Source organism: Clinocottus analis, unplaced genomic scaffold (genome assembly GCF_023055335.1).
Source record: "Clinocottus analis isolate CAN_PGR_092001 unplaced genomic scaffold, fCliAna1.0.p SCAF_4, whole genome shotgun sequence".
In the NCBI taxonomy this organism is placed as follows: Eukaryota; Metazoa; Chordata; class Actinopteri; order Perciformes; family Cottidae; genus Clinocottus; species Clinocottus analis.
In genome coordinates this window covers 9,190,933-9,213,652 of record NW_027176153.1, presented here as the reverse complement: position 1 = coordinate 9,213,652, position 22,720 = coordinate 9,190,933, and the positions used below count along the sequence as shown (strand labels likewise).

General features: G+C 43.1%; 1 protein-coding gene across 2 annotated transcripts in view; it reads right to left on the bottom strand.

Moving 5' to 3' along the window:
- Positions 1–3,891: 3,891 nt before the first annotated feature.
- Positions 3,892–22,720, bottom strand: part of chchd6a (coiled-coil-helix-coiled-coil-helix domain containing 6a) — a 68,394-nt gene continuing 49,565 nt past the window's right edge. For both annotated transcript variants that reach the window (XM_068598240.1, XM_068598241.1), the window contains one exon: positions 3,892–4,499. In XM_068598240.1, coding sequence (XP_068454341.1) covers positions 4,476–4,499 — 24 coding nt within the window. In that variant the 3' untranslated portion in view covers positions 3,892–4,475. The remainder of the gene's footprint in view (positions 4,500–22,720) is intronic.

The window sequence follows — 22,720 nt, the reverse complement described above, 5'->3', positions numbered from 1 at the left end:
AAACGGACACGTTGAACCCTCGCGGTCCCCTCGGTCCGCTGCGTCGCGTGTGAGGGATCTTTGCCGTTGCGTTGTTTTCAACTATTTATCTATTTGCAATCTCACATGACGGCCCTCGGCGTCTGATACCTTCCTTTTTTGGGACAATTAACGAACACTCAACGAGCTCCGATGAAAACCCATTCGCTTCATTTGTACTGAACTGAACTGACTGACTTTCACCCAGAAGACCGGCGTTCATGTCCCTTGTGAAACCAAGTCAACGTTGATTCGTTTTAACGTAGTTTTGGTGCTTAACTTAAGTGAACCTGGAAAGTACGTAGACCTACCTTCAAATTTGGCTTATTTTAAAGAGACTGAGAGAGCTGAAAACTGTACGTTTTCCTATGAACGCGGAAGTTTATTTTGAAAAGACACAATGAAACTGACAGGCTGTCCGCCGCGTCCAAAACTGACGCGAGCCGGGTAACTAGCGCCTCGTAAGTTGAAACAGGCGTGAGATTGGTGTGTATCTTCTTATCTCACTCTGGGAAAGAAAGCTAATGATGATATTCCTTAAAATAATAAAAAGCATGTCTTTGAAGTGGCAATCCGAGACTCCCATGTGTTTTTTTTTATTCGGGTATTTCAGCACCATTTTGGCACAAGTGCTCACTGCTCACGGACACTTATTTATTTAGACAGCACCATTTTAGCTCAACGGAAGCTCCACTACAGCAGCGCCTTTGTCCCTAAGAGAGAGTAATGACAATAGGCAGATAAAGGGAAGTCACCACATTAAACCGCATTAAGCCACTCAGTACCAGACGCATTACCGAGACAGAAAGGGGGAATGAAGAAAGGGATGAGGGGAGAGAAAGCGACAGCAAGGCCCAGAGAAAAGAGCGAGGCGGTGATGAATTGCGGGACTAATCCGGGCTACTACAGAGGGATTAAATCGTTCTCCTGCTGCACGTTCGCCCGCTCCGTCAGCAGCAGAGGTTAAGCAGACCGTCCCGTTTGTCTTCTTCTTCTTCCCCTCATCCACCTTCCCTGCTTTTTCCTCATTCATCTAATGACATTAGAGAGGTGGAAGTCTTTAATCGCAAGAGCAATGTCGTGAGGCAAAGCTCTGCCGAGCGCCACACACACACACACGTATACAGACACACACGCACGCACACGTGCAGATGGAGTGTCCGGTTAATAGATGTCAGTGTTTCTGATAATCTGATGGAGGGAAGCGATAACAGAAAGAGTCATTGATTTCCCTTGTGGTATGTGTGTGTGTGTGTGTGTGTGTGTGTGTCTTGTTTCAATTGAGAGTGGGACAAATTGCTTTGAGGAAAAATAAGCAATTATTACGGCGTGTTTCAAAATACAAAATCCCACAAATTCTAATGCTTTTAAATGATTTTGTTTTACTGTTTCATACATAGTGTGCTTATTTTTTTTCCTTCAATTTTATACTTCATGCCTTCATGTGTGCGACTCCTTTTTCGGCGGGTGGAATTTCAAGAGGAGAAAGATGAGTGAAACAAAAAAATGCATCCCTTTTTCCAATGCATTCATATTACTACCGACACAATGACACACACACACACACACACACACACACACACACACACACACACACACACACACACACACACACACACACACACACTAAACGTGTCCCCGTATTGTGTCGTGCAGAGGAAACTGTGTGTACCGCTGCAGCTGAATCCACACTTTCACATTTCCACGGAGAAGTTGTCACACACTGAAATCTTCACCTGCCTCGCACTCGCTCTCTTGAAGCTGCAGATGAGGGAGGTTTTTTTTTTTTTTTTTTTTTTGCCTGAACCTTCCCTCTTGCATTAGACACGTAATGACAGGCGTGGGTGTTCACCTCGGCACACGAAAGGTTCCAGCAGACACCGCGGCGTGCTCCTCTTTCCTCTTTCCGTCGCACCAACACCACCACCACCGTGTCGTTTGTTCTTGATAACGATTTCCCGCTCGTACCAAAAACGGGTGTGCGCGCACGCACGCGCCTTGACGGAAAAAGCGCGTGACAGCGGAGCGCTGCCAGCCGTTAACTCCGCGCGCGCTCCAGGCCAATTACCGCCGCCTCGCCTCCAGAAGTCAAAAGCTCCAAATTCAAGGAAGACTAACCCCGAGCGGCGGGAAGTGGCGCCACTTGAGCCTCACTTGTTACAGTAAGTCAATCTGGGACATTACGCACACCTGTGTGTACGTCAGTGCCGCTCGTGAAAGCGGAGGGAGGGGTTTATCGCTGAAAACAGCCGCCATGAAGAAGTCTATACAGCTTTTGAAAAAAAAAAAAAAAAAAACCGGTGACTTAGGATATGTTCAAATATATTTCTTTTTTTTTTTTTTTTTCAATCTGACATTATTTGTTTCTCTTTTAGCGCCGGGCCTGAAAACAGCAGTCTTCTCTTTTTCTCTTCTTCTCTCATAAGCTGTGAGGCTATTTCTAATCTTTAAATGCAATGAACTTAATTACAAATGCACTACTTTTCATTTTAAAGAGCTCTGGTTTAAAGTTCACTGTTAAGCCATGTGTGGCATCACTCCGTGCTGCCCAACACTAAACCTCACCATTTCCTCCTGTTTCAAATCTCTCACTTGATCTCCTCGCACTTATGATGGTGACAAATGACACAAGTAAAAACTGCTGGTATTAATATCCTGCACATTTGTTTTTCAAATTCGTATGAATGATTCCTCCAACAGGGCCGACTTGAAGGCCATTTGGTGACGATGGGGATTTCCTCTCAACGCCACAGTGCGTGCATCCTGTCCTCCGGTTTCATTAGGTTCGTTCGGGGTGAGCCAGTTTTCTGCACAGAATCGATCGACGCGCAATGCATGCCGGTTAGATTTGTGTCCGACTTGCTCCCGCCTCGCTCTGACGTCACGCACACGTGGTCAACGGTACTCTCACGAGAGCGAGGCGGCCGTCGATTTTAGAGCCAGGCGCTGCAGCAGCTCTCCACCGACTGCCTGGCCCAGTGCATGATGGGAAACACCTGTCGCCACATCAGAGAGCTGATTGGCGCTTAGATCTGACAGCAAACGCCACGTGTTGTAGAAAGTCTTTATTTTATGTGTAGTTAAATACTTAACGCTCAATTGTTGCCTATTAGTCTCAGGTTTAATCTAAAAATATTTTGTGTGATTGATAATACAAAATCGTATTTATATACCACATATCAAAACCAGTTGTAATGTATTTCACACACAGACATAAAAACAACAAAGGATGCAGGTACACGCACATTTCTACATAAACATATATTTCTAATCACATATGAATGAATCCAAACATCATCTGTAAACCTCAAGTAGTCTTAAGATTGGAACTAACAGGAAGTCGTTTTTTCTGTGACTTCCTGTTAATACTTTGAAGGCAGCTGAAAACTGTGACTTTGCAGTTTTTTGTCACCGCCTCCTGCAGCGGCCGCCTGCTCTCGTCTGGATTCAAGGCGCCAAATAAACTCAGTTCATAATCAGTTGATAATCCTATTATTTCTTTCCACGAGCAACCACAAACTGACTTCCCGTCCCACACGGCACAAGTAGTGTTCCACACAACAGCAGAAGGAGTCGTTCACCGGGCTCCGTTTGCAGACCGCACTTCGTTGTATCGTCGTGCAGGTCCTCGATGAGCGCTGTCCCGCGGTGCACATCATAGAGAAGAAGGAGAAGCCAGAGTGAACCCTTGTCTGCAATTTCTCAGTGCGGCCGCCATCATCATCAAGAAGGAATGACGCGTTTCTCTCGAGGAATCACAATTAATCCCTTTTTTTTGTATTTAATGTTGTTAGCTTTCCAATTCAAATGAATACATAGTTTAATACAAATATGAGATGGTTGAGAAATAAATAAATGAAGACACCGACAAGATTGTCACAGGATATGAAGGGTTTAATAAATTCATACATTACAGGTCTGATGGATTTAAGCCATGGCCAGGATAACCTGAGCATTTACTCCTGTGTTGTTGAAAAAACAAACAATAAAACTCAATCACTTTTTTTCAGTCAGTCACCAAAACCAGGACAGTCCCAATGGACTCGACTCATCTCACACCTGAAAAGATCCCAACAAAAGGAAGTGTGAACAGTTAACTGAATTTCAGAATATGGAGGACTGACCCTGAATGCATCTTTACAGCCCACATCTTAGAAAGACTTTCTCCTGAACATGTGGATGACGGCATTTGAAAACGAATCAGGAATCTAAGTGAGCAGAGTTGTTTCTCTTCCAAAAAGCTTCCTGGTAAAATGTAGCAGTGCAAAAACAACAGCGCATCCTTTACTGGATGACACCGCAGATAAATACCATCATGAGAATGTTTTTAAAACAAAGCATGCGAACAGAAAAGCCACTCTCTCATAACATTAAAACGGGAAGCTGGCCAGTCCCGCCCTTAGTGCCAAAGTAAAAGCCGACTTCAGATGACCGTTCTGCCCTTCTCCTCCCCCTCGTCATCCGTGGTTGACCAGCAGGTTCTAAAAGAAGAGAAAGATGGAAGAAAGAGAAGATAATTAGTCCATCTGCACTCTTGCCACACCCTCCGACCTTTGAGAAGCTCTTAGGAGCGACGACCGCCGGGCCTTGTGCATATTTTCCCAGCTGCACTCGAACACAACTGAAAGGTCAGAGGCGTTGATGGTAGGGATTATCTCAGTGATGAAGAGGAGAGGACCGGTCGACTGTCCACGTCGCTTCCTCAGTGGCCTTTCCATGCTGCAACAACTTGCAACAGCAGGAAGTTGACAAGATGAGAACGACCCTCAACTTGTAAACTTCTTTGTTGATGCAGGCTGTGTTTGGTGTTTGGCGTTACAATTTTTATGAGCCTGTTCCCCTTGACATATTAAATCAGTTGAAGGATTTTTTTTTTCTTAACCGATACGCTAGAAGTTTGGGAATGGACTTTCAAATTGTCATTTTTACTAATACCTTACAGAAATATGTTGTGCTTCCTCTCTGTCACGCTCTCTACACACACAGAGCGAGCGACCCGGCGCTCGGTCCTGCTTTCTGTGATTGTCTCAGTTAAAGGTCTGAATGTGTTGAAAGAAAGATGGATCTGTGTTTTTTTATTTTTTTTATAAAGTGAATAATTGCTTTCGAAGAAAAGTCTCTGAATGAAAATCGATAATTCAGAGTTGGTACGAGCGCCATTTAATGGTGTATTTCACAGTTGTTTAGATTGTTATCCCAAAGTAACCGGACACATGCGGATGTTCCCAGCAAGTGTCCCTCACTATTGGAAAAGGATAAAGACAATTTAATTGTCTGTATCTGTACAATATGTCAACACAAGAGTAGAAACTTATGTTTCTCTGTGGACTGAATCCTTTTAAAAAAAATACTTGATATGATACGACATGTTCTGCTATAAGTTGAATCGTATATTTTTATAAACAAATGATCAAACACTTCTTAATTATTTTCTGTTGAAATGTATAATTAAATACATTGGCCATAATGAAAGGCAAACATACAAGCTCAAAGAGGCGGTGTGGCCTGGATGTTATTATGCATGATATCTACCCAAAACTCATTTCAAGTAAATTCAGGTCCATTCTTATTCATGCTCTCTGAACACCCCAGCATTCAGTCCATGTGTGGAAGATGCAAAGACCTCCAAGAGCGCTACAGCCGAAAACTTGAAAACAGCTCTGTGCAATTGATCTAAGCACTGCAACCTCCCATCTTTCAACTGAAGATCAATGAGGTCCCTGAAACCCGGGCACTTCATCACCCTGAGAGAACCCAACAGGTCTGACACCGTGTTCCCAGCTGCAGCGTACGACCTCATCTTAAATACTGTGAGCGGGCTTCACCCATGAACTGACTGTGATCAATTAACACCTTGAAAGAGAAAGAGAGAGACAGAGACAGAGAGAGAGCATATCAAGCCAAAGGTAGAAGCAGCCAACTGGAGTCGAGCTCTTGGCTCCATGCAGACCTTTTCCAATAACCTTGGAGTTTGACCTGTCGTATAGATCAATAAAAGCTCGGTGATCTAGCTTGTTAGTGAGACGGTCCCAACAGAACACATCAAGTTATAGATTAAGAAGTGGACGCTCATGGGTGTTTAAAAGTAGGTGATTGGCCTTCAATGAAAAGGGCGATGAATTTGTTGAAGCCTTATTAGTTATTACTGATGTGTTTCAAGAATGCCAATATCTAAAACGGTGGCTCCGAGCTGTGATTATATAAGCTTATTACCAAGGAAAGACTCGAGCCCGACTACGTGGTCTGTTTTTTTCAGACGCAGATGTGATGCTCCCGACATAAACACCCTCTCACATATTCCTCTCAGGAAGGATCATGCAAATGATACGTGGAAACATGTCAACAGAGTGCAATTATAAAGTCCACTGGATTTGAGCATTTCGTGGCGATCGAGTTTGTAAAGAAAACTCTTTGTCGCTGAAAGATTTCCCAACAGCACGGACGGGACAAGCGACTGGAAGGGTCGTAAGGATGAACCTTCAGTCTGCTGAAACCAAAATAACATGAGTCACAGAGTGAGCAATCGATGGAGAGATATCTATTGTTCAACCACGAGATGTCGCGAGAGGAAAAGTGTGGTGATCACCACAGTCATGAGTGTCAAGTGTAAGTTCATAGTGTAAACTTTGACTTGCTGACCAAAAGAAATCCCCAAAGTAAGTAAGATTTGTCCCCTGGGTGTCGTGGCTCTCTGCACCAGAATTTGTGGCTATCCATCTGACAGTTGTCAAGACATTTCACCAAGAAGAGAATATTCCAGCTCCTCCTTGTCCGTACACATTTGTCATAGCAATCCATCCAATAGTGTTGTGCAAAGTGTTGGAACAACCAATCACCATTCAACCATTAGCATAGTTTAAGATACATAAAGTAGTACAAATGTTGACCTGTAGCGGACTAGAAACAGATCTCCGAAAGACAAACAATTATTATCACGATGATGTCAGATTGTATTGTATCACAATACAAACGGGGGGAGTCTTGTGGTTCATAACCTGGAATTTAAACTTCAAGTTCAGCAAACTGAAGTCTCTAACGTTTACCGTTCAATCGCTTTCTCTTCACAAGTTGGGATGACTCGGGTATATTCTTTGTGCCATTAGTGTGTCCTGCTCTGTCCCTCCATCTCTTTTTTATTTCTCACACAGTTTGTTTGACCCCATTTGTATAAGACTTAAGACTGTAATGTTGTCATTAATCAGTAACAGTCTTTATCAAATGGAGCAGAAGTTTGGCTCCATCAAGATCCCTGTTATTTCTTTTCTGAGCTGTGATGTCAGACACGTCCCACTACTGTTCCTAATGCCAAGGGTACCGATGTAAGGTGGTGCAACACTTTGGGACGGACTGGAATATCTCTACAAATATTGGATGAATTGCCGCGAAGGTTTGTGAGGACATTAATGACCCTCTTATGACAAATTGTCATGACTTTGATGATCCCCTGACTTTTCCTCTAGCGCCATTATGAGTTTGACATTTTCCATTTTGAATTAATTGTCTCAACAACTCTAATGCAAGGTTGGCCATGACATTTGGTGGAGATTCATTTTCCCCCACAGAACAGAAAGTTGTAATAACTTTGGTGATTCTCTGACTTTTTTTTTTATCTGGCACCATCATCAGGTCACATTTTTTACATTGTCCATTACTTTAAATAATGTTTAAATACCTGCTAAACTAATGACCTTCCCATCAGCCTCAGTTGTACTTTTGCTCACTGCTAATGTGCAAATGTTAGCTTGTGACTCAGATGTTGAAAAGGGCAATCAGCAGCACATCAGCATGTTGCGATGAAGAGCATGTTAGCATGCTGACATTAGAATTGAACTCAAAGCACCACTGGGCCTAAGTGCGGCCCCAAAGAGCCATAAGTGTCGACTGCTAGTGCTAGTTGTCCCGAAACCTCCTTTAGGCTATATTAAAAAAAATCTGTAACAACTCTCCTTGGTCTCCCAAAGTCGATCCCTATTTTAGAAAAACCTCTCGACTCCGATGTCTACGGATGTTAAACCTGGAGCCAGAAACCCGGGTGTTATATTTGACCTTTCCTTTGAAACGCAAGTTGCATTGGATCGTTCAATCGTGTTTTTATCAGCTGATGGGCATCTAAAAAATCTGATCTTTTCTCAGTCAACCTGATCTCGAGAAGGTCAGTCATGCTTTCCTGTCATCTAAGTTCAATAATTATTTGAATGTAGGAGTAATCCCCCCCAAAACAAACAGCTCAGCTTTGAACAAATACCAGAAGATAAGATCACGTCAGCTGTGTTTTATCCTCCCATCGCCAAGTTTCTACTGATTACTTTTAAGGTACTTTATGGTTTAACGCCATCAGCGGTACATTACCGTTAATGCTGAATTGCCGCTTCACCTTTTAAATCCATTCTCAAAATATATCTAAAAATAGTTGTTTTAATGAATTGGTGCAATATGATCTGGCCATCATTTTTGTATTTTTTTTTAACATTGTCAACAGAATATGAAGACATTACAGTGTTGTGTCAATGACGGTAGTGGATTTGGTCGCAGGAGGATGGAGAGTCCGGTCTGTCCTCCGTCCAGAACGAGAGGACGAAGACGTAGAGCGGCCAGGAGGGCTTGTCAATAGTACATCCATCGCCCGTTTTGATTTAGTTTAAATCCAATGTGGCAGAAACAAAAAAGAAAAAAAACGCTTTGCACACTTGACTCAACCTTCCTGGGATGCATTTAAAAATGTTGACTATGCATTTATATTGTAATGGGGATGAAATGCTGCCCCCTGTATCTCTGGAGCATGTGGCAAGGTATAACACATTGCCTTTGTCTTCGCTTATTAATGTTATCGCCTTCAATTTTTTTATATTACTTTAGGGTAATCTATTTGCATTAAAAGAAATTGTCGTCTTTAATTTGAATAAAGTTTTTTTTGTCTAACCTTGTAAAGTACTTGTAACTCCCACCATTTGATCTACTGCGTTTGGAAAACTGAGGATGAATTAAGGTGCTTCCTTGATGTTTAATGCATGCCTGTAACACTGGCATACATTTGAATTGCATGGTTTATTCGATTAAGATGAATAAATAAAACAACATTTCAGTCAATACGTTAATTAGGAGTTAAATCTATTATTAATCCATGGTTTGTTATTATTCAATAAAGCCAACACCGGCATCTCTTTGGTGTGCCAGTCAGACATCGATGGGTCTCAGCCTGTTGGCTTTGGAGGCTGGACAGCAGCAGGCTGCTGGTCCCGCTGAAGTCCTTTAGTGACCCGTGTGGAACGATGCACCGAGCTAAACGAGGGCGGAAGGCTCGAGGAGCATTGACCAGAAGCCAGCCGTCAGATGGGCAGACTGCATGTATGTACTGTGTATGTGCCTGTGTGTGTGAAGAAGGCATGATGGTATCTGTTCTAAGCACCGCAGAGTCCCCTCCAGCTGTGAAATTCAAACCATTAAAACCACAGAGAGACTCACAGAGCAGGGTGATCAATACGGCCCCCCTCTTCCGCCCTCTCATCTCATCCCTCTGATTTCCTCTCCTCGCTTTCCCTTCTCTTTCCATTCTTCTGCCCCAACATATTGTCTGTTCTCCTCTCATCCATTCCTCCAGCCATCATCTGCCTTTCAGCTCAATTCCGCACTTTAAGTGTTCACGTATGGCGCAAATCTGAGAACATACTTTTCTCCTTGAAAAAATAAAATTAAAAAATCTTTGTTAAACTTTGATGAAATGAACCTCACCGAACGCTCTAGTAGCAGAAATGTTGACATTTGAGAAACACAAACTGTGTGTAAAAAACAATGTCGCTGGTTCAGGCCCAAAACATGACAAAAAAAACAATGTTGTAGTTATGTACACCTACATGTACGTCCCTTGCTGCTTGCACTGTGCCTGTAACGTTCAAGATTTTAAAATAACATTGTAGGGAAATATGAAGATCTCTTTTGCTTTCTAGAATAAAGAAATGAGAGATGATTTCTAACTACTAGAACTACTCTAGTACTTTAAAGACGGTTTGAAGTCTAAACTGAGAGAAAGAGTATTTATGACTACACGTCTCTAAAACAGATCTATCAGACTGCCGCTCTTGTTTCTACTTTCAGTAGATACGATGTAAACCTTGTCACAAGCATACCTGATACTAAAATGGCCTTTGCAGAAAAATGTGATCACATCTAAGGTTGAGAATGAACTATAAACCTCAGCCACATGGACAGGAAGTTGTGCTCGGGCTAAATGGACATTTTCTTCAATTCTTCATGACAACTGGGCGAACTTTACCTGCTTATACGACTCTTGTGATACGTTTTTACAGTTTCAATTATAAACAGTAGGCAGTCTTTCCCCTCGGTGTACAGCTTTGGAGAGGAGGGGGGGCTCGACGACACCGACAATGACACAAACACCAAAAGCATTACTATTTCTGTAAATAACATCATTTTGTGACTCCATCTGAGCTTTTATAAATAATAGAATAAAGGACAATTGCAATAACTTTCAATCAAACCAGATTGCCCCGTTACACGGCAAAAAAAGAAGAAAAAAATTGCAAACAATTAAAATAAAGTTCTATCTTTGCAAAAAATAAATTATATGTATTTACTAATAAATAGGTCATTTTGGAAAACTAAAAGCAAATTGCAGAACAAAAAAGAATGAGACTGCAAATATTAGGGGGGCGCCCTGCCCCCCTAATATAATGGTAGGGAAAACAGTGGTATGTAGGATTCACACTAAATGTTTGCGTACGTTGAGAGGAGAAAACGCACCGAAGCCCCCAAAGGAACTTCTGATCTATAAAACCTTGCATACGCCTTCAAGTGCACACTTTCCTCTTGTAAATCCTCAAACAACCTGTAAATGTGGTCCGCCTCTCATCCCGCCTTCTACAAACCTGCTATCAACCATAACTGGTCAATGTGAAGCACCTTATGAATGTTAATGCATTAAAATGAGCCCGCTGATCAGTGGTTCTATACAGTGAATCAACTACCGAGAGCAAGAACAAGAAAATTATTTTTTAGACGCAGAAATCAAATTGTTTGTGGAGGAAGGATCCCTGAACACTCGTTCCCTCCTAATTTGTCCTTTTACGAGTGTTTACAGCAATCACACACATTGCTTTCAAAATGATCGTGACAATCAGTGCTACCCACCATCCTGGATATTGTTCAGAAAAAGGAAGTTTGGCAGGTGAACACAATTTATTTATATTCATTCATGTTTTCTCATGTCATTATGATTAGGACTGACAATGAGGGAACGGTGGGAGGGAGCGAGCGCCGTCACCGGCTCTATTTCCAGACGTTGTTCATTTATGTTCAGGTGATGAAGATGACGGGTGATGCGACTGAGGAGGCAGAGTGCGTGACAGTCACCGCGGTTCCTCCAGTGAGCTCTGATACTCGCATCAGATATGTCTTCTAGTTTGTATATGTGCAGCAAGCTGCGTCTGTCCCTCTGGAATAAACCATAAATGAAAGAATGCAGCAACTTTACTGACAAAAACTTTATGAAAACTGAAATTTGTCTTTGCGAAGTATTAGATGACGATTGAAAATGACTAATGCTCTCTTCTGCAGTTCGTTCACACTTTGAGTCCCTCACAAGATTTTCTCCATTTGCGGAGAAAATATTGTTGCATTGGTATCACTGCAAAATCTCGGACGTTTTGGAATCCCTGCTGGACGCATTTATTATGTCTGTAAAAGAGGACATGTCCAGGAAAAAGAGGACGTCTGCTCACCAGGTAATTCTCACTACTCACAAAAGTCCAGTGATCGCTGTCAGCGCCACATGATCCGTAGCAGCCAAGTCATTTTCCGTTTTGTTCTTTCCAGCTTTACACAGCACGTGGATTTGAGTCATGATTGTGTGTCTTTGCGGTGCTTTGATGCTCGGGTCCCCCGTTGCCACTCGCAAAACTTTGGTGAACCCCTCATCCTCAACAATATTAATTCCGCAACTGTGCTACTCAGCTTGTCACAGGCAGACTTAGTGAGGGGTCTTTGTTGTTCAGTGAGGCTGGTTTGACGCATTCCTCTTGAACGCCCCTCGCCGCGTTGAGATGTTACTTAAGCTGGTTGTGCTGCGGTGAAACGACAACGTCTTCCCAAGTGAACATCTGACATCTACGTCGAGCTGCATTAGAGCGGAAATAGTTCAATAGGTATATTAGAAGCTAATTCTGCGCATGTGTTAAAAGAGGTATATATATATATATATATATATATATATATATATATATATATATATATATATATATATATATATATAAATAAAAACAGGAACTAGGAGAGCCACAAATCATAACGATTTACATTATCAAGTAATCTTTAATCATTCCTCCAAATAATCAATGTGTCCAAAACACAAAAATCCTCACATTCGACACATGTTTGGAATTATTGGCTGATTAATTAACTCAACAATGAATCCATTATTGAGTATAAAGTCTTGCATAACCTCTGCTAGAGGGGATACTCATGAATGAGAATGCAACTTGGTCTGTTCAACAGACCTCAGAAAAGCAATTAGCACTGTGACCGGTTCTGAACATGGTGTGTAGACTTTTACTGTATAAAAAAGAAAAAGAAAAAAAAAAATGGTTAAAAACTCAGCCCACTAACAAACTAATGGATTTCCCACCTGTTGCTCTAATTGAAGAACCATCCTGAGTTCAAGCAGTCACGCACTAAGAAGTCTTGCTGCGGCTCCACCACGCTGCCTCCCAGATAACGCGCTGGGTATCTGGGCTTTTACAACCAGCCCATTTTCATTTAACGTGGCCCCGGCCAGCAGATCAGAGAGACAGAGTGAGGGGGGTGGGGGAGAGAAGACGAGGGACAGGCCTCGAACACAGTAGGAGATAGAAAAAATATGAAGAAGAAAAAAAACAACAACAAACAGAAAGTCAGGAGAGGTAGACGAGCAGCAGAAGTCTGCCTGTTCTCCAGTCTGCCTGACCCAGCCCCGCAGCCTTGACTCAATTGGAAATCCATTTTATCTGATGACTGGCAGGCAATTGGGGCTCCCAGGTGATGGGGCTGAGGCTCTGCGGTTGATAGGCCTGACCACTCCACTGCTGAGGGATGGAGGCGTGGAGGTGGAGGGGGAATGCGGAGGAGAACATATACTGCGAAGATTGTCTCCACTAACAAAGTTCATTTCAGGCTTGCGAGATACTCTGCCTCAGCCTCCACAACTACAGCTGAACTTCATTATTAATTGATACGTTCATTATTTTTTCATGGCAATCAATAAGTCCAAAATCCAAAGCCGTTCAATTAAAAACGATATAGACAACACAAGAAAAATCCGCCAATCCCTATGCAGACAAAAAGGAATGGGGAGAGTGGCGACGGTATCGGTGTTTCCTTTAGACCTCCCAGAGGCTTTTTGTTTAGGGAACCAGTGCCACGCCAACTTCCAGCTTGACCGACTAAAACCACATCATCATTGCAGCACTCCAAACCTCCTGACTGCAAACATTCAGAAGCCGTTTGTCATACCGTTGTAGACATCGAACATGCATTTTTGTGACCTTGATGGTGTCACGAACGCTCTTACGCGCAATGTGTTGATAGTAGCAATGTACTTTATCTATCTGCTGCTTATGGAAGGGGCTTCCTGTGATTGACCACTAGAGCCGTATACAGCGCCTCTACGTCACTCCTCCACATAACAAATATGGTCACTGTCTAAAAGACCAAAAAAAAAAAGACCAAAATGCTGAACTTGAGGCTTCAGAACCACAAGTTCACAAACCAACGGGTGACACCACGATGACTATGTTCACTTCCTATGTACAGTCTATGGTTAATAGGGTTGGGTACCGAGAACCGGTGCTAATGTGGCACCGGTTCCAAGACGTCCGGTACCTACCCGACCGAAACACAACGCGGATTTCGGTGCTTCCTTTCGGTGCCTGAGCAGATTGAAATCCTTTTTTTTTTTTACACTACTCTGTAAAGTTTCACGGTATACCGATACTAAAAAGGTAGCGCGGTACCCGTGCGTGAAAAACGATAGGATTTAGCATATTTTTAGTATCGATACTTTATTAAAATGGCGCGGATCAGAGCGCAGTCACTGCTCCGCTCCCTCTCATGTTGCTGCATGCAGCGGGGCGCAAGGGGGCGGGGCTACCAGTGTGCACACGCAGTGCGCTCACACAGTGATCGCTGAGGAGACGACATGAGTGCAGGAGGTTTTACCGTCCTCGGCTTGTTGAAACAAAGCTGTAGTCCAGTAAAGCTCTCAGTTGATATTAATGATGACGTGTTGTCCAGTAAAGCAGCCGTTTGTAGAAGTCTGTTCAGTCTGTTCTTTTTTAAATAAATAAATAAATAAATATTCTTTATAGTTTGAAGTTAAAAAGTTTAAAGCTGTAGTTTGTATGTATTTATATTCATATTATACTTTAAACAGTTAATATATTGTTCAATTTGAAGAAAAAAATGGCTTTGGCAATAAAAAAGTATCGGTTCAGGCACCGGTATCGGTTTAAAAGTATCGGTTGAGCACCGGTATCGGAAAAAACCCCAAACGATACCCATCCCCAACCCTGAGGCTATGAATTATGTCAATTGGACAAAACCACCCACAACAAAAGACCTATAAATGTATTATCATTTTTGTATCATGCGAATACGCAGCTGCCTTTAGTACATCGGCTGGACAAATAATTGTAAATAACTGTAGAAAAAACAAAAAATGTAAAAGTTGGTGATGGTGAACTTGTCAACACAGCTGTGGCAAAAAACAATGACACAATGGCATTTATTTATTTACAAAAAGTCCAGAGAAAAGAAAGGGGAAAAAAAACCCTAAAATAATCAATCTCTTTAGTAGTACATGGTGTGAATTGGAAAGCAACCACAAAAGAGAAGCGGGCCTCGACTCATAAAGAGAAAGAGGAGGTAGGGTAGACGGACACATTGAGTGACAACGGGACACAAAAGAGAGGCTGGTATGAAGTGGACTGTTCCGATAATGTTGCGGGCTGCTTTGAGGCATTGAAAAAAAAAAAACAAAGCCAGTGAAAAAGCCACCTAAAAGCCCCGCTGCTGTCCTCTCTTATCCCAGCTGGTGGTCCCGCTTCCACAAAACCTCTTCCTAACGCACCAGAGAGGGGGCGATAAAATGCTTACCAGAATATTGGTGTGAAATGCGCCTAAAAAAAACAACCAAGTGTGCCAATTGCGTGTGTGGCCGGGGTGGCTTTCAACAAAACACAATACAGGACTGTGGTGAATTATTATCTGGACCCCCCCCTCTCGCAGTTACAGAACGCGGAAAGAGGAAAAAAGGGGCAGGGGGTCTCGTGGTCGCGAGTCGGCGGTTGCGGTGGCACTCAGAAAGGTCAGCGAGGTGTACAAAAGCTGGTGAAAATGCCTCCCTCAGGAGACCTTAGCCCTCTCCCTCGACTCGGCCCTCGTTTGAACGCTTTGAGGCGTCCGAGGGCTACGAGGCAGATAAAAGAGGAAGCAAAGGCTCCAGATTTGCCGTTCGATCGCACACTGCCGCGCAACAAAAGACAGGGAGAGTACAATACAGGGAGAGGGAGCGAGAGAAAGGATGGAAGCATGGGGACGTGAAAGGAAAAGTAAGGGAAAATTTCACGTGGAACACAACAGCTGCTGTAAAGTGTAATTTCTCTGCTCGAAGAAGAGTGAGGTTGTGATCATTTCTTGTGAAAGGTGTGATGCAGTTTTCTTTTAAACCCCTCAGCTTTCCATCCGAGTTTGCCGAGAGAGAGAGAGAGAGAGAGAGAGAGAGAGAGAGAGAGAGAGAGAGAGAGAGAGACTACCTAAATACTTAAATGTACCAGGTTGTTATTTCACCGGAGTACTAAATGGCTAGATTAGAAAATATAACCCACAGAGCACACAATACGAGACAGACGAGCAACAAAAGAAGAAGAAAAAAGAAAGAGCGAGAGCAGATAATGACGCTCGCTGGTGATTGGTTGTGATCGGCTGTACGATGATCAATGCGGGCGTGAAAGGAGGTAACGCTGATGGTTGATGACAGAGGGAACAACTGCCAACAGTATGAAAATGAAATCAATAAGTCAACTGCAGAGCAGGGAGGGAGAGAGAGAAAGAGAGGAATGAAGGGAGCAGTGGAGAAAGAGAAGCGAGGGGTCTAGAGAGGAGTAACAGATAGGAGAAGACAAGAGAGACAAAGAGAGGGGAGTAGACACATAAGAGGAAAAAAAGAGCCGCAGACAGACGAAGGAGCGAGATGAAAGGTGTTGGTTTAAAGGAAGCAAAGGCAGAAAAACAAAATTGACAGATGAAGGAAGATTCATTAAAGATAGATAAAAAAAACAAAAACAGACAGAGACTACAGCGAAAACAAACAGACAAAGAAAAATCTGATAAACCAACTGACAAAAACTTTTCTCTACAAACCCCCGGAGCTGATGTAAGTCTAATTGAGTGTGTGTGACGTATGCGTGGTTAATTTCCATACGGCAACGCAATTTATATCATTCCCCTCCCCATATAATAAAGTGTGAACGCATGTTCAGGTACAGTAACCAAACACAGGAACAGTGAGATGCAGTTCGACACTCTCAGCTTCCTCACAGAATAAACCTCCTTCACTTCCGGTTCTGCCGAGTGAATCCGATGTGGACGTGTTTTAAAACTTGCATTCTCTCTACCGACCACCAGGGGGCGATTCCTCCGGTTGTAAAGTCGATGGGAAAATTCATTCCCTCAGTACACATTGTAAACGTGAGTTTATGGTCTCAATCTATAGTTTCAAGTCTCCTTTCATACAGCATGATGTTCATTTAGTACATTCAAATAAACCATAACGCGGAGTATCCTTTTGGGCGGGGCTACTGTGATTGACAGAGTATCCTTTTGGACGGGGCTACTGTGATTGACAGGTTGCTGCCGCTACCAGACCTACCAGAGTATACAGCGTCTCTACCACTTCCGTTCACTGGTTGCAAAAAACTTGGCAACGACCGTAATCCAAGATGGCGACGGCGAAGTAGCCGAACTCGAGGCTTCAAAACAGCAGTCCAACAACCGATAGGTGACGTCACGTTGGCTACACAGTCTACGGTCGACACACAGGGGAACAGCGTGTCCTCTTATCGCTTAAGGAATAAAAATGTGTGGTTGGTTTTTACATTCGATTTTCGCCTTCAAGTTTGAAAACTGGACTCGACCGGTTCATGTGAGTTCTTGCAGTCTACTGCCACCCTGACCTCTATCCCTCTTCTCTTTGATAACACATCTCAGTCACAATTTAACACACTCTTCAGTGGACCCAACACACACACACACACGCACACACACACACACACACACACACACACACCAGGTCTTTCAGCTAAAAAGCACTGCCTGTGGCACAAACATAACGCAGAGTTCATTCGCAGGTCGAAGTAACTGCCATTTGATATATTTATATACGTTTCTGGCAGCTGAAGTCATTAAGGACACAAACAGCCACAAAAAAGACGGCACACACTCTCACCGAGAAACGCACAGTATAAACGAAGTGAACATTGTGTCGTCGGTAACAGCAAGCCAATCAAATACAAATAAAGAACGCTCACTTTACTGTAACAAACCCAATTAAATACAGAGTACGTTCCACTTTCTTTGTTCTGCCTTCTTTTGCACTAAACTCTCCCTGCGTGTAGCAGCATTATGCATCAATACTTTTTCAAATTCAGCTTGTAAGAATCATCCACGCTTGAAATAAATAATCACGACTGTGACTCCTTTGGAAAGTGAAGTCTTTCCGACCCCGAGGACCCCGACGCTCACTACAGCAGCACCTGAGCCTCACCTGCTGACTCCAGCCAGCATGGCGCCATGCTACAAAACATCTGCCGCGATGGATAATCGATCTGAAGCTTGTATGTTGTTTGAAGTCAGCTGAACCATGTCCGGAATGACTCAAGCGTTACTTGTTGAGTCAAAGAGTTGAATAATATTAATACAGATAAGAATTTAGGACAGATTGATGATCCATGCGTTTAAAAGGGCAACACACTGCCGCTGTATGACGTATAAACACGTGCAGATCAGCAGAGTAGTATTCAATGTATAATCATCAAATCACAATTTTTGTGTTTAACAACTCAACTGTGAGCTGGACAGCCTGCTGCCGTCAGTGTTTTCCCATCTGAGCCCGCCGCACTGGCTGCATCTTGACGCCTGTCAGAACATCAGAGCACCACATAAGCAGCAGTATCATCTCTGGACCGGTGCGACCATCAACTGGACCGTGACCTTCTGTCTGCAATGATACCGTCCGTGATGCGTATCTACTACGAGCAGCCGAAGGGCACATGAGCCGGTGACTTGTGCACTTAAAAATTGGCCACATTTGCATTGTTCAATACTCAACATGCCTTAGTTTGGACAGCACAGGTGATGCAGGGATGACTCATTCTTGGAAGGCCAATCCCCGGAAGTCACCTTTGCCCGGATTCCCTCGAGGTTGATGGGATTTTGTCAATGGATTATTAAAGGAAAACAATGTTTTTGATACTTTCACGTTTTAATAATCTTTGCATATGAACACCGCTTTAAAGATGTTTTTGAAGCGTGAATGCAGTTGGCAGAAGTAAAAAAAGCCAACCATTGTCCTATAAAACCATGAATACATAAAAAAGTTGGAGGCGGACCCGTCGGCCCAATGCTGTTTTCTTGACTCTTTTAGCAACTCTCTTTTTCAAAATCCATGCAACGAGTTACTTAGTGACATATTTCATATTGCGGAACAACTTTCTAAGCTGGCGTTAGCCTCAGGCCGAGACGATGGAAACTCTCCAGGTTTCAGGACTTGTTCCTGCAGCTCTTTATCCTCCATTACAGCTACGCATCTTGATGACAAACGCAACTTGTTGAAAAACAGAAGCAAAAGGAAAGATGAACACCTTCAATGGTATTGTTCCACTTCCAAGTATCCAACTCTGATGGGAATCCAACTTTTGGTCAATAGACTTCAGTCACGACACTCAGCATTTGCACTGCTTGGATCTGGCAAAGTCTCGAGTCAACTTTTGCTCAACACTGCGAGCTTGCCTGGTTAAAAAAAAAGATTATTCCTTAAAGCTTTTTCTTGTCTGAAGGCAGTCCCAGCTAATGAGGCACAAACAGACCTTCAGCTGCGAGCAGAAGAGAATGACTCAAATGTGCTCCAAACGTACGGTACCTCTTTTGAATCCATTCAACGCCTTTGCAAAAACTGTGGAAAACTACCATGGAACAATTTGCTAAGATTCAAAATGTAGTTATTTATCTTTTACTCGCGAGTTTCCCTCCTGTTTTCTCCAATGGGCAGGAAGTCACGCTGGGTGAAAGCACAGCCACAAATAGAAAGTCAAAGGATTAAAAAAAAAAAAGAAAAAAAGTGCTATCTGCTCCGCGGTACATCAACTTTGTAGAAAAGTTCTGCACTTTGAAGGAAGATATAAAAACGCTGCAAGACTTTAGCCCCAATTAAAGCAACCTACTCTAATTTAGACGCTTGGTGTGAAACCCCCACGCATGAGTGTTTAATCTGAGACGGGTTCTCTCTCCGAAACAAATAGAAGAAATTGGGAGAAACGGTTCCCTTAATTAGGCCTAGTTTAAAGAAAGCTACTCAACACTTTGTAATATTTATTCATGCATACAAATGAGGTGAACGTGGAGTTTGACTGCTTCTGCGCTTCACACATTTTTTGTCAAAAATCGAGTGTGTGAAATTCTCACTGTTTCTGTGTGTGTGTGTGTGTGTGTGTGTGTGTGTGTGTGTGTGTGTGTGGTCAGTAGCAGGTCCAGCAAGCAGCTGAAACCGCTCATTCTTCTTCATTAGCGTTGACTGCTGAGGGGCCCACCATCTATTCCTCCCTCCGTATCCTTTCATCCTCCGTCCATCTCCATAACCACTTACCATCTCTTCACGGCATCCACCAGCCTTACCTTTTTTTTTTTCACCTCCCTATACTCACCCTTTTCTCCCATCGTTCCCAACCTGTGTGACATGAGCCCCGTGCACCCCCCCTCCCCCTCTTTCTCTCCCCTTTAGCGCGTCTGTCCGAGTCTTTCCCCTCCATTTTTCTCTCTCTCACACACATGGCACTCCCACCCCATCTCCCATCATCCCTCGTCTCCCTCCACCCCTGTTCTTTACTGTCCACCTCCTCCTCACATCTCCCCCATCGCTCCCACCCCCATTTCCACCCCATCGCTTCTCCGATTGCTGTTTTTCAAAGCTCAACTGCATTTTCTTCCCCTCATATTTCTCCTCCATATTATCCACCCTCTCTTCCTCGCAATCATTCCTCTGGTTTGTTTTCTTAATGTCCTTTCAGCTGTGTCCCATCAGGGCTCATCACAAGGTTCATCTCTCCATTTTCCTTAACTCATTTATCCTCTCTTACATTCGGCCTGTAGTAGGAAGTCCGCTCCATTATTTGTCTCACGTAAACTGGTGGACATTTTATCTCAGCCTTCACTTCAGACCTCATCGTTTCTCCTCTCTTGTCGCGTTTTAGTACTCCCTTCCTCTGCTTCCTATCTACTTTTTATGTCCAGTGTTTCTCCAGGCCCTTCCGTTCACGTGTCATCGACCTCTCATATCTCCCACCTCTATCTCACAGTTTCGAGCTCTCTGGTTATCTACAGCTTGTGCTTTTTAGTTCTTCAAAGCCTTCCCTTTGTACTTTTCCATTCAGTTTGTTTGTCTACATTTTCATCTGCCGACAAAGACGTTGAGCTGCTGTGATCTTTGTACCGGCATGACTCCTGTTCAATCAACAATACAACTGAAGGTAAAAAAAAAAGAAGAAGAAATCAATAGTAGGTTTTATATCGCTGTGATTCACTGGCTTTGTGAGTCAGTTTGCATACAGATTGGCCAAAGATACAGATTTATTATCAGTATCGTCAATAGGGTTTTCCTCTGAGAGTGGGCTTATCAAAACTTGATAAAACTATTTTCTTTCTTCCCTTATCTTCTGGTGTGCCATCCACCGGGAATCAAACTTGCGCACAAAGCACGGCTTGGGTACCAGCACACGAGCTTCTGGACAACAGGCTCAAATCACAACAGCGCTCCTAAAAAAAAAATGTATTCCAAACCATCCGTCTGTGGGTCTCAGGAAAGCTCCCCTGCATTAACTACAAAACTGTCCTGCTCTGATGCCCCTCCCCACCCCCACCACAACATAAATGATCGGGACAGAATATTGCGAACTCTTCTCAGCACATAATTGCAATGCAGTACATCCGTCGACATCACAGACGTATAAAGAGAGAAAGATAATCAATTAGCGATACCTTTTTCCGTCGTTTTTTTTCCTCGCCTACTAAACAGCAACTCAAAAGTTTGCCTGGTTGTCACCGTTACATTCGGGTTCATGAAACATAATGGAAAACTAAAAAAAACACAAAAGATTTATTGTGAGGCTGTCAGGTGGGATTCTTGTTCTTTTAATACAGGTGTTGGCTCAGAACTATGAACTCAGTAGAAGTGACTTTTTCTTTTCTTATATAAGTTACATAAGATTTGAAATGTGATTTGGGTGAGACTTCTATTGCTCTGAGTACAGCGCCGTCTTACCGCAGCACTTAATACATGTGTTAAGTGGCCTCTGATGGACAGCAGACACGACACGTCTTAAGTCAAACCGCCTCCGCTATTCGTACGAGCCCTGGATGTCAATGACTGTCAACAGTCCAACAAGCTAAATCCTCACCCCAGCAGAAGAAAGGGGAATACAAAGGTGAAAATGGATGCCGCTTACGCAGGAGCCGGACCCGCGCTCTTAATGCGCTGGGTCATTTAAGAGAACGAGTTACAGTGTGATAGCTGACATATCTGACATCTCATCAGCAAGCCCTCCGACTCCCATCTTGTATCTGGTTGAGGCTGTCGGGGACCGGGGGAGTTCAGCTGCTTGGACGGTTAACGGGAAACGCATCGGGAATGCGAGGCTACAAAACCCAATTGTAGATCTAATAAAACCATAAAAAGAGACAACGCATTGCACATTTATTGTCGGCATGGGCACGGAGCAAGAAAAAACAATATTCAGCCTCGTTTTCACTTGACATTCATTATCTCTACGTCTCTTTAAAAAGGGACAGCAGTATATTGATCTCGATTGTCTAATCTAATCTAAAATGCATTTGAAAAACCCAGCAGAATGCCATCTCCCCCAGAATTCATCACCTGGAAACTTCAGATGATCTACAGACCGTGTTGGGAGCAGAGTCTTCAAAGCTAATGGCGTCCCGTTGCCCCCGCAACGTTTTCCCTTATAACGCGTCATTTGTGAACTACTCCGCGTTGACATTGGCGGGGGAGAGCTAGTGAACATTAGCGGGGTCCTAATTCCAATGTCCCCATTAAAGTAATTCACAGACGACAGAAGGGAAGGGAAAGTCAATGAGAGGGAGAGAGACACGAGCCACAAACAGCTGATTTTAGAGAATCACTCATAAATTAAACATATATCCAGCCTCTAGTAGACAGGGTACCACAGGATTTTTCATCTCAAATGTAAGACTTTTTAAGACCTTTTCAAGACCACTTAGAATGAAATTTAAGACCCTGATATGTGTATGAATGAAAAAAAATTGAAATCAATCAAATATCTTTCATGAACTATATGCTCTGAGGTATACAGCCTTCAAAGATCTTATCTGTCAACGTAACATCAAGCTGTTGTAATCTACACTATAT